General features: G+C 34.9%; 2 protein-coding genes across 33 annotated transcripts in view; both read left to right on the plus strand.

Moving 5' to 3' along the window:
* Window positions 1-5,834, plus strand: part of LOC126607777 (uncharacterized) — a 68,235-nt gene extending 62,401 nt beyond the window's left edge. Inside the window, exons 1-2 of one of the 2 annotated variants that reach the window (XM_050275501.1) lie at window positions 4,608-4,854; window positions 5,422-5,834. In XM_050275501.1, the coding sequence (XP_050131458.1) occupies window positions 4,687-4,854; window positions 5,422-5,622 (369 nt within the window). In that variant the 5' untranslated portion in view covers window positions 4,608-4,686 and the 3' untranslated portion in view covers window positions 5,623-5,834. Of the gene's footprint in view, window positions 1-4,607; window positions 4,855-5,421 lie in introns of those variants that run through there. The other variant, XM_050275507.1, reaches the window with a different exon arrangement.
* Window positions 1-12,285, plus strand: part of LOC126607462 (disease resistance protein RPV1-like) — a 147,080-nt gene that overhangs the window by 129,471 nt on the left and 5,324 nt on the right. The gene's annotated exons all lie outside the window — the stretch shown is intronic.

The raw sequence follows: 12,285 nt of genomic DNA on the forward strand, positions 1-12,285 counted from the left end.
CATAATTATAACGGGTATCCATTTACCCATGTAATTTAATATATGTAAAATTATAAATAAAAAAATTAAAAACCCTCAGAGAATAAGTTACAACTCTGTCACTCTCTCCGCCTCTCGACTTCGTCACTCTCTCTCTCTGTCACTCACACTTCACAGATACACAGAAAAGGATTAGAATAACGAACTTTTCTGTTTATTATTCTTCGCTTATTCTCTCTCTCTCTCTCTCTCTCTTCACTCACACTTCACAGATACACATCTCATACATCACCTTCTTGTATGAGCCCTTAAATAGAACCAACAACTCTACCCGCCAAGTTACAACCTAATCATTTGTTCTATTTTGTTATCCTTTTTGCTCTCTCTCTCTCTCTGTTTTCATTTGTGCTTGCTTGGGTTTTATGACAAAATTTTCTTTTGTAATTTTCAAATTGTTAAAAAAAAATAATGTAGACGGGCGAAAAAAAGGTAAATGGGTAAAAAAAGAATAAACAGGCAAAAAAATGAGTAAACGGGTAAATGGTTATGGTTATGGTTAAATGGGTAAATGATTATGGGTAAATGAGTACATGGTTATGGGTATGTATAACCGTTTATAAACGGTTATGGTTATGGGTATAACCATTTATGTAATTACCCAACGGGTAAACGGTTATGCGGGTATGAACATAAACGATTATGAGTAAATAATCGCGATTACCCGCCCGCCATAACCGTTGCCCAACCCTAATCTCTAGACACACTCCAAAATCTCAAAATTTGGCTTCTACCCCCTTCGGCCCAAAATTTGATTTTAGGTTAAAATTCAAATTGGGTCAAATATGAACCAAATTTTGAGTTTAGGTTAGTGGTGTGGCCCACTTCTGCGAGTGGAGAACCATGCGTTAGAAACACAAACACAGAAACTGATGCGCACACGCTCCCATACGCGGCCAGCTTCAGCAGGAGGTGACCCCGCCCACGTGGGCTGTCGGCCACTTTCTGGCTTGAATATTGAGCCCAACTGATCGTTTGACTAATCCAACGACAGACGTTCACCAAATTTAAGTAATATAGATGGTGAAATGAGGAATGGTTAATTATTTTTGGTATAAGCAAATCATTCCTTGTCAACTTAGATTCGATGTTATACATCAACATACTAAAATTTGTCATAAATAATAACCACACTAGCACACTTGAATTCGATGTGTTTCATATATATTTCGTGTGTTTTATGCATTTTTATCATGTGTTTTATAAATATTTTGATGTCGATTTATAGTGTAAAAATATTATTGTATAAAAAAAATCCAAACATGTACATTTGATGGCATGCCAGTGGTTAATTTGATTTCCTGCAGATTTATGGCACTAATTCATATGCTTTTATGTAAAAGAAATTGCATTTCATCAATACGCTTTGCATGAAAGAAAAAAAATAATTTGTTCAACAGAATCATTTTATTATGTAATCCAAAAGAAAAAGATGAATAATTGTAATTGAGTTGTTCCCAACTAATAGTAGTGTGATGGGACGATGAATTGACCCATCAAGATCACCAGATCTATGAATATCTGGCTTACAGAAAAAGAACGCGTCGGTAACAGAAAAAACAAACTTTAATCCTTTCACTTTATCACAATTAAATTGAAAGGTAGTAAAGTAAGACGCTGCTTCGTTGGTAGGGACAAAAGCATGATGGCCCATGCACCATACCATAATTACAAGGATTCTGTTAGCTTTTTCGTGAACTCATTATTCCTATACGTACCCCACTTTCCATAAATTTAGACAATAAATTCGTTTTGATGTACTTTTAAAATAAATGAAATTGTTTTTAAAGAAAACATTTTTGGAGTTTTAAAAGCACTAAAAGTGCTTTCTACAAGAATCACTCTATGAAGCATTTTATGTGTTTTTTTAGAATTTACTATCACTTTTACTAAAGATTATTTCTAAAAATATTTTCATAAAAAATACTTTCAGTTATTTTAAAAGTACATCTAAACGAGCTCAATGTCTTCGCTTATCACATGGTTGCGAATCCGGTCTTTCATGCTCAAACTCGTCACATTAAAACAAAGGTAAATAATATGTGGCTCATTTATTCAGCCTATCTATTAATTAATTAAATCCAACCAATAAAAAGAATACAACACAAAGATGTGGCCTTTGAAAAGAGGTAAATGGTTTGGAATTATAAAGTTATTGGTGAAGAAAGGCCATGGGTGATGACAAATATCAATGAACAATAAAATACAGACAAAGGCCATGGTTAGTCGGTCAAAGAAACAAAAAGTTCCAAAAGCATAACAAAACAAATTAATAAGACACATCTTTGTTCAATTAAAGACCACGTGTCAACAAATAATTTTATATTTTTCAATCGTCCGTGTTTATCTTGGAATACCATTACGGTGGATCGTTCCATTAAAAATAGGAAACAGTAGCTTCCAAATAAATTTCCACTTTTTAAGTTAGGGTAATACTTGAAAAATAAAGTTTGTAAACTAATTAATATGTTATTAATAAAAAAATAAGCACGTTAAATTGTTAATCAATACTCAAGTAATAACACAATCATTAATTTTTATGTAATTTACCTTAACATTACGCTTAAATTAATATCCGCTTTTGTAATGAAGTTCCAAAGAAGTTGCCTATCTTTCAACCTGACCACATTCACATTGAAAGGTAGCTAGTATCTAGGAAACTGCTTCGTAGGTAGGGAGAAAAGCATGAGGACTAACATGACAAGAGAGAGTCCCACATTCACATTGAAGGTGGTACGAAACTGCTGCTTCCTACATAGCCAGATAAGTATGCATAGCAAGAGCGAAGTCTTGACGCGAATACCAGTCCAGAATCCACATCAATCCTTTGAAAGGTTCGTTAGCTTACCTGGATTTCTCCAATGAATAATCAACTTGTCCCCTCCTCCTCTTCTTCTTCTTCTTCCTTTTGTATCGATGGTACTCCTTCGTGGAGATATGATGTCTTTTTAAGCTTTAGAGGAGAGGATACACGCACCAATTTTACGGATCATTTATACAAGGCGTTGGATAACAACGGAATCCACACCTTCATTGATCGCCAACTTGTAAGAGGAGAAGAAATATCACCAGCGCTCCTCCAAGCAATTGAAGAGTCAAGAATTTCTCTCGTCATATTCTCTAAAACCTATGCAGCTTCAAGGTGGTGCTTGGACGAGCTCGTCAAGATTCTTCAATGTAGACAATCAAAGCAACAAATAGTTTTGCCAGTTTTTTACAAGGTGGATCCGTCCCATGTACGAAATCAAACGAGTAGTTTCGGTGACGAGTTCAAAAAACTTGAGTGCAAATTCGAGGACAATAAGGAGAAGATCCTCGCATGGAGGAGTGCTCTTAGAGAAGCAGCAAATTTGTCAGGACATACTGTCAAGGAAGGAGAGTACGTACCTTTCTTCCCCTTACCGTGTATTTATATAATTAGTTTCCTGGAATAATGTCATCAGTATAGTTAATTACTACTGCATTTTGGATAGAAACATAGAAATATATTCAAGTACACTTTTTTATTAATATCGTGTAATTTTCCTGTCTATTTGTTTTTACATTCTTTTCTACATTTTTCTGAAATATAGCCAAAAAAAAAAGTTCAGTGATTAATTGTGTGATTTGTTTTTAACTGCTAGCTATGAAGCTACGTTAATCAGCAACATTGTTAAGGATATCTTACTCATAGTACTTGATGGTACGTATTTGGATGAGCCCAAATACCAAGTTGGAATACAATCTTGCGTACAAAAGGTGAAAGATCTTTTAGGTGTCGATGGAAATGGTCGTCGTGTGGTTGGGATATGGGGGACATCTGGAATAGGCAAGACAACAATCGCAAAAGCTGTTTATAATGCAATTGCTCATAAGTTTCAAGGTAGTTGTTTCCTGGGAGATGTTAGAGAATCATCGACATCACGTGAAGGCCTAATCCAACTACAAAAGACTTTTCTATCTACAATTCTACGTAGCACAGAGTGGGAAATTGTCAATGTTCATCGGAGAATCAACCTTATTAAGAATTGGTTGAGGCAAAAGAAGATTCTCTTAATTCTTGATGATGTGGATCAATTGGAGCAGATAAAAAACTTGGTTGATGTCGATTGTTTCGGTGAGGGTAGCAGAGTGATCATAACCACATAAGATAGAAGTTTGCTAGATTTTTATGGAGGTCAGTGGATATATGAAGTCAAAAAGTTAGAAGACAACAAAGCACTTGAGCTTTTTAGTTTGAATGCCTTCGAAAGCAATAGACCTCCAGATGCTTATTTGAGCCTCGCACGACGTGCAATAGCCTATGCTCAAGGCCTTCCGTTGGCTCTTAATGTTATAGGTTCTCATTTGCGTAATAAATGTATAGATCGTTGGCAAGCTATATTGGATGGTTACGATTCTTACAATGGAGAACCTTATACTATTATTGAAAATATACTTCGAAAAACTTATGATGCCTGGGATCAGGACTTGCAACATGTTTTCCTAGACATTGCATGTTTCTTTAAGGGTGAAAATAAAGACTACGTGTTACAAATTTTAAGAAGTTCGACGCTCAATGTACGTCAAGATATTATTGATCTACTGAAGAATTAACAAAACATAAGAAACCTTTAACAAGACAGAGGCGAGTGGTTGTGACAGGAACGAGTGTGGTGACCCTACTCGGTCATGATTCTGATGTTTTCTACAATAATTTGCTTGAGGGAGTTCGTGGCATTAGTCATTAGTGAGATAGAAGCTTTTGATTGCACCCAGTTTCCAGCAATAGAAGTCATGGAGACGTTAGATAAAGCAAAATGTGTGGTTTTCATTGGCTCAACAATGGGTGGCATGAAGGTAAGCCCAGTGTTCTGTGGCTTAATTTTATGTACACTTTTCGCGGAACGTTGAAAGATCTTTCTACCGGTTTGTCTTCAATTTGATGTTTTTAGCAAGCATAGTTTATAGTTTGTAATCCTCCAAATGTCATTTTTGGGGGAGATGCACGAAGACTAGTTTCTCTGATTTCAGAACTGGACTTGTTTATGTTCTTTATCTGTTAATTTAAGACAGTGTATCAGTACCACAAAATCTGATTTCAGAACTGGATTTTTGGTGGAAATCCACAAAATCTGATTTTGGGACAAGATCTGATGTGTTTTTCATCACTTCAGTCATGTTTGATAAATCAATTTGGTGTTTTGATATTGAACTGGTCTTCTATGATGCAATTGAAGCTTTACGGTTTTCCTACAAGAAGGTGAACCTTTCGGTGTACCTGTCACAACCACAAATATGGGTTCTGCCATGCTAGCAATGGATCTTGTGAGATTATAATATATTCGATGCAATACTCTTACAATTCGTGATGGCTGCTGAATTTGTACTTGTCCTTTTAACTGATATTTACTTTTACACTTGCAGGGTTGGATGGTCGCAATGGACCTTCTGCTCTGTGGTGGTTCAGATTCAGTGATGATACCTCTTGGTAATGCTCCCATTCTTTGCAAATGTTATTTCTTAGTTTTACTCAGAGTTGCACGTACAGTAATCTTGTTCTTATGCAATTACTGGAGGAATGGGAGGCTTTGTGGCATGCAGAGCACTGTCACAAAGAAACAATGATCCGACGAAAGCATCACGCCCTTGGGATAGTGTAATGCGACCAATAACTATGCTAGATTCATTTATTCTTTTATTTCCACTGTGATTGGTTATATGATGAAACTTCTGTAAATATTGTTATGAAAAAGAAGGGTAAAAATCATCGAAAGGCATGTCATATATTGGTTGTCTCAATGTAAATTTGTGTTGGAATCTAATCAGCTTTTTTGAAATGATGTCACACTTTTACTAGTATATGGAATTGGATCCCCTCCGAGGCAAACCCTCGGGTTGTACGGATTCACAGCAAGCAGCTGCTCCACGGCGAGCGCCACTTGCTGCTGCTGCTGTTGCTGTGGAACCTCTCTTCCCATTATTCTCCGATTTATTTATTTAATTTTTTTTTGCTTTGATTATTCGTAAAAATCTGTTTCTGTGAATTTTGTGTCGTCGTTATTCTTCGATACAAAATAAAAGTAGAGAAAACGAAGGGAGGGAACAAAGGGAGAAGGGTTCACGGCTCACTTGCTGCTATTGTCTAGAGTCTTTCTGCGTTGGCAATTGAAAGCATGGCAAATTACTTATATACCCCTTTCTTCATTTTTTTGGGGAATTTTAACGGAAAAACTTTCGATACTGTTCACTTTAACGAAAAACGGAATCACATTTTACACTAAAAGTCAATCATGATACTATTCACTTTACCCTTTATTTTGTCTTTATCGTTAAAACTCAAAATTTTCAAACTATTTTCATTAGTTTTCTTTTTTTTTTTGTTTGGGAAGTTCCTTTTTTTTTGTCATAATTTTTCTTTCTAAGGTTTATGCTTGGTTGGTTGAGAAAAATAAACTTAAAATTCGATTATAATTCAGAACTTTATGTTGTTTTACCATCTTCTTGAAATAAAAAAAAATCATATAAATGTAACCCCAAAGAATTTGTTTAGTGGAAAGTGAGCAAAGAGTTGGAGCTTCAATCCAAGTTCAAATTCTCATAGATGTACTCCTTGGGTATTTTTTTTGTCTAAATGATAGACTTGGAAATTACAAAACTATTTAAACGTAAAAAATCATTGCAATTTATATATTTATCATATTTCAATATATAAAACAGTTTAGGGTTGAAGATTATTTCTAATTTGGTTCCTCAAATAATGTAAAACGGTTGAAAAAGCGTTTATTTTTACACCCGAGATCATGTGTTCGAGTCCACGAGCCCGAGTGACTTACAGAACAGAAGTACTAAAATAACCCTTTACATTCATTGCATCAAAGGCTCAAAGCAATACATACATGGCAATTCCTGACCGTGACAAAATTTATACAACAAAACCTTCATTTGCAACAACAGTGAACAGAAGCAACAAGACTACTTGTTTACAGATTCAAAAGAAAGTCACCAAGTGGAAGAGTAATACTCACCATCACTACACAGCTGTATAGGATGGGAAGAAATATCTTCCATAATATGCATTGTTTATGTAGACTTTATTACGAGAGAGGAAGAACATAAAGTTATCTCCAACCGAAGGGTCCAAAGGGTCAGAGGGTCGAAAATAGCCCTAAAATCGTCTCCAACCGAGGGCTAGGCCAGAGGGCTTGGGAATCTAGGAGGGCCCCACAGGATCGGAGAGGGCTGAAGGGCTGGCTGCTTTTGGCCGGCCAGCCAGCCCCTGGCTGGCTTTTTTTTTAATGTTTTCCTATTTCTGCCGGTTATAACTGACAGTAATAGTTATTCAAAGCAAAAAAAAATTTTATTTACTATTAGTGTCGGTTATAACCGACACTAATAGTTTGAATTTTTTTTAATATAACGGCTAGCTGAGTCAGCTAGCCGTTGGGCTTTTATTTTTTATTTTTATTTTTATTTTTATTAATTTAAACATTTCTTTTCTTCTATAAATATGGTGAAGTTCTTTTAATTCTTCACCTCATTTGCAATATTTCCTTCTTCAATATTTCCTTCAATATATTTTCCAATATTTCATTCATTTATAATATTTGTTTCAATTTTTCAATAATTTTTCAATATTTCCTTGTTCAATATTTCCTTCAATATATTTCTCAATATTTCCTTCAATATATTTTCCAATATTTCCTTCATCTATAATATTTGTTTCAATTTTTCAATAATTTCCTTCAATATTTTTTCAATATTTTCCTACAAAATTTCCTTCATTTTTTTCAAAAAAATGGCCTCATCTGCAATGAAAGGTAGGGCTTGGACCCGAAAAGAAGATGAAGCTCTTTGCAAGGCTTATAGATGGGTCTCAATAATTTTAAATGTTTAATTATATTACATTTAATTTTTGTAATTATACGTCATTATATTACATTTAATTTCATGAATTAATTTCCTAAAATTTTTGTAATTATATTTTCTAGGTACGCCAAGCGGAGGAATTGTATATGGAGGGCAGCTGAAAACCTTTTTAGTTTCACGGTTGTTGGGAAATTTGTAAATGGTGGGTGTTATTTGAAGATCCACCTCAACGTAGAGTGGATCCTTTGGGAGCTGCATCCCCATCTGTAGATATGAATGAAGATGGATCTCCTACCATTCAAGAAACAAGGGTAGAAAATCTGACTCCGTCCGAAAGTTCTTTACCTTGGGCTATGGGACGAAACAAGGCCCGAAGATTGAGGGAAAAGGGCAAGGCAAATGCTGATTACGCCGCTCAACATGAAGTGGCGGCCTCATTGAGATTGCTGGCGGAGCAAAATGCCCTTGAGGCGGAAGAAAGGAAGTGTAGACATGAAGAACGGGCCAAACAAATACAAGAAAAGATGGATGATAAGAATATGGAAAGGAACACTTCGAATTACACTCCAATGAGTAAGGCCTATTTTGATAAGAAAAAAAAGGAAATTATGTCTAGGCGGAAATTGTTTACCTCTGACTATACTCCTACAATGGCGGATGATGAAGATGAAGATTATGGATATTAAATTTAAGTCATTGTAATTTTTAAATTTAAGTTAATGTTGTTTTTAAATTTAATTTGTAGTTTTTAAATATAAGTTGTTGTTTTTAAATTTAAGTTGTTGTAGTTTTTAAATAATTAATTATGTTTGGCCTTCGGTTGGAGACGGTTTTTTATGACAGGGCTAAAACGAGCCCTCTGGCCCTCTGGCCATTGGTTGGAGATGGAGACAAATATGACCATGTACTGTTCATTAAAATATTAATATCTTGGAGAATCTTGGAGGGCCAGAGGGCTAAAACGAGCCATCTGGCCAGCCATCGGTTGGAGATGGCCTAAGTCTCCTCCCATGTGGTGTGACAAAGTTCTAAGGCCATCTCCAACCGAATGGTCCAGAGGGCCAGAGGGCCGAAAATAGCCCTAAAACCGTCTCCAACCGAAGGCTAGGCCAGAGGGCTCGGGAATCTGGGAGAGCCCCACGGGATCGGAGAGGGCTGGAGGGCTGGAGGGCCGGCTGGCTGGCTATTTTTTTTTTAATGTTTCTCATTATAACCGACAGAAATAATATAATATATATTATTTCTGTCGGTTATAACCGACAGAAATAACAATTTGAATTTAAACTTCCAACGGCTAGCGCCACTAGCCGTTGTAAACCTTTTTTTTTTTTTATGAATTTAAACCTTTTTTTTTCTTTTTTTTTCTATAACTTCCTATAACTTCTATTTTACAAAATTTGTTTCAATTTTTTTAATTCTATTTTTTTCCTATAACTTATATTTTACAAAATTTGGTTCATATTTTTTTCATATAACTTCTATTTTACAAAATTTGTTTCATATTTTTTTTTAAATTCCATTTTTTTCCTATAACTTCTATTTCACAAAATTTGTTTCATATTTTTTTTAAATTCTATTTTTTTTCCTATAACTTCCTAAACCATTATAAACATTAAATTAAATTAAGTAACATGAAACAACATTAAACAATATGAAACAACATTAAATAACATTAACCAACATAAAAATTATACAACACTAACCAACATGATTTTTAAATAAAATTAAGTTGTAGTTTTTAAATAATAAATTATGTTTGGCCCTATGGCCCTTTGGCCCTCGGTTGGAGACGGTTTTTTGTGACAGGGCTAAAACGAGCCATCTGGCCCTCGGTTGAAGACGGAGGCAAATATGGTCATGTACTGTTCATTAAAATATTAATATCTTGGAGAATCTTGGAGGGCCAGAGGGCTAAAACGAGCCCTCTGGCCAGCCATCGGTTGGAGATGGCCTAACACCAAACAAATCACGGAATCAAAAGAAACAAGTCTAGACTCTATTAGAGCCAACTTTTGAGTTAAAAAAAAAAGAGTCTCAAGCCAACAAAGCTTCCTGCTTTGCAAGGGTCGCGGGAGGAATATCTATCGTACACAATCTTACTCTTACTTTACAAAAAAACTGTTTCTATAACTCCAATTCGTGACCCTTTGGTTACAAATGAAGAACTTTTTTATTGCGTTAAAGTTCGCCCTCAAATAAAAAAGGAGTACAAAAAAAAAGGTGTGAAAAAAACTACTTAACAATCTAAAGTGGTTTTGTTGCAGTATTTCAAGTAACTTTTCTATGTGCAAGATTGGTTTGACATACATACATGGTAGCATCATGCCGGTGATATGAGGTGAAAAAAGGAGTGCGTCAGTAAAAAAAAAAAAAGGATAAATTACAGTTGATATTAAGTTGCCACAAAAATTATTCTCATTTTAAAAAATAATATGCCGAAAAATGCTTTATAGAAATCATGAAGAAAAGCTTGAGGACTGATATAACAAGAGAGTCCATTGTCCATACAATACTGCATATAACCAGAAATGTCCTGCAAGTGGTTCTTTTGACAAATGGGTCATGAGTCACTTAGTTGACTGGGAAACTTTGTTTACGAAAAGTTAGGTTTCATCTAGCCTCTAGGTGTTCAGATGATTACCGTTTCATCAATCCAGAAGATATGTGAAATTTTATCCTTAATCATTTTCTAAGATGAAAGGGCATAAATGAAAATTCATATGTTAAATTTTGAATGGTTTATTGATGTTGAGAATGAATCTTATATCGGGTAAAAAAAATAATATTGCATGTGTTTATAAGTAATTGCATTACTTCTTATATTAATTGATTTTATGATTGAATCTCAATTTTCCTCATGATATCATAGTAGATTGTCGCATGCGTGAAGCCCAACGATCATACGTGCTTCTCGTCACCCGATTTGTATTACCCACATGTTACATTTGGAAATTCGCCACATAAAGAGACTTTTTGAGAATAAATCTCACATGGGGTAACTTACACATTTGGTATGTGTTATAGTAGCCCTAGGATGCTGAACTCTTTCTATATTTTACAGGTACCATATTATACCATTAAAATTTCATGATTGTCCTAGTTTCTAGTTCATTGGCTTCCATCCACAAACAAAACTTTTGTATGGGATTAGGGGTTCTCCTAAGTCACGAGTAACCAAAGTTACCAAAATGAAAATCTGTGTTCACCAAAAAAAAGTAAAAATTTAGAACTCTGTATTCTTTTTCCCCAAATTGAAAGTCTGGATTGTTTTTTTCCCAACTTAAGTTATATTGTCGAACTTTTATATGTAGAATTTTAAGTTCGACTTTTATAGACGACGAATTCTATGCTGATCTATTATTATAGTTGGATTATTATGTAACTTAATCTAAACCTCTCATCTCTAAACACACTCCAAAATCTCAAAATTTGGCTTCTACCCCCTTCGGCCTAAAATTTGATTTTAGGTTAAAATTCAAATTGGGTCAAATACGGACCAAATTTTGAGTTTAGGTTAGTGGTGTGGCTCACTTCTGCGAGTGGAGAACCATGCGTTAGAAACACAAACACAGAAACTGATGCGCGCACACTCCCATACGCGGCCAGCTTCAGCAGGAGGTGACCCCGCCCACGTGGGCTGTCGGCCACTTTCTGGCTTGAATATTGAGCCCAACTGATCGTTTGACTAATCCAACGACAGACATTCACCACATTTAAGTAATATAGATGGTGAAATGAGGAATGGTTAATTCTTTTTGGTGTAAGCAAATCATTCCTTGTCAACTTAGATTCGATGTTATACATCAACATACTAAAATTTGTCATAAATAATAACCACACTAGCACACTTGAATTCGATGTGTTTCATATATATTTCGTGTGTTTTATGCATTTTTATCAAGTATTTTATAAATATTTTGATGTCGATTTATAGTGTAAAAATATTATTGTATAAAAAAAATCCAAACATGTACATTTGATGGCATGCCAGTGGTTAATTTGATTTCCTGCAGATTTATGGCACTAATTCATACGCTTTTATGTAAAAGAAATTGCATTTCATCAATAGGTTTTGCATGAAAGAATTTGTTCAAGAGAATCATTTTCTCATGTAATCGAAACAAGAAAATGAATAATTGTAGTTGAGTGTTCCCAACTAATAATAGTGTGATGGGACGATGAATTGACCCATCAAGATCACCAGATCTATGAATATCTGGCTTACAAAAAAAGAACGCGTCGGTAACAGAAAAAACAAACTTTAATCCTTTCACTTTATCACAATTAAATTGAAAGGTAGTAAAGTAAGGGACTTGGATTGTCTGCCCTCTTAGTTATGGTGCCCTTCCATGCCCTCCTATTTTGTGCGGTCACGGTTAAGCCACGTCAATATTTTATGGCTAATACATTGTTATGGTTTGG

This window comes from Malus sylvestris, chromosome 2 (assembly GCF_916048215.2).
Source record: "Malus sylvestris chromosome 2, drMalSylv7.2, whole genome shotgun sequence".
Taxonomy (NCBI): Eukaryota; Viridiplantae; Streptophyta; class Magnoliopsida; order Rosales; family Rosaceae; genus Malus; species Malus sylvestris.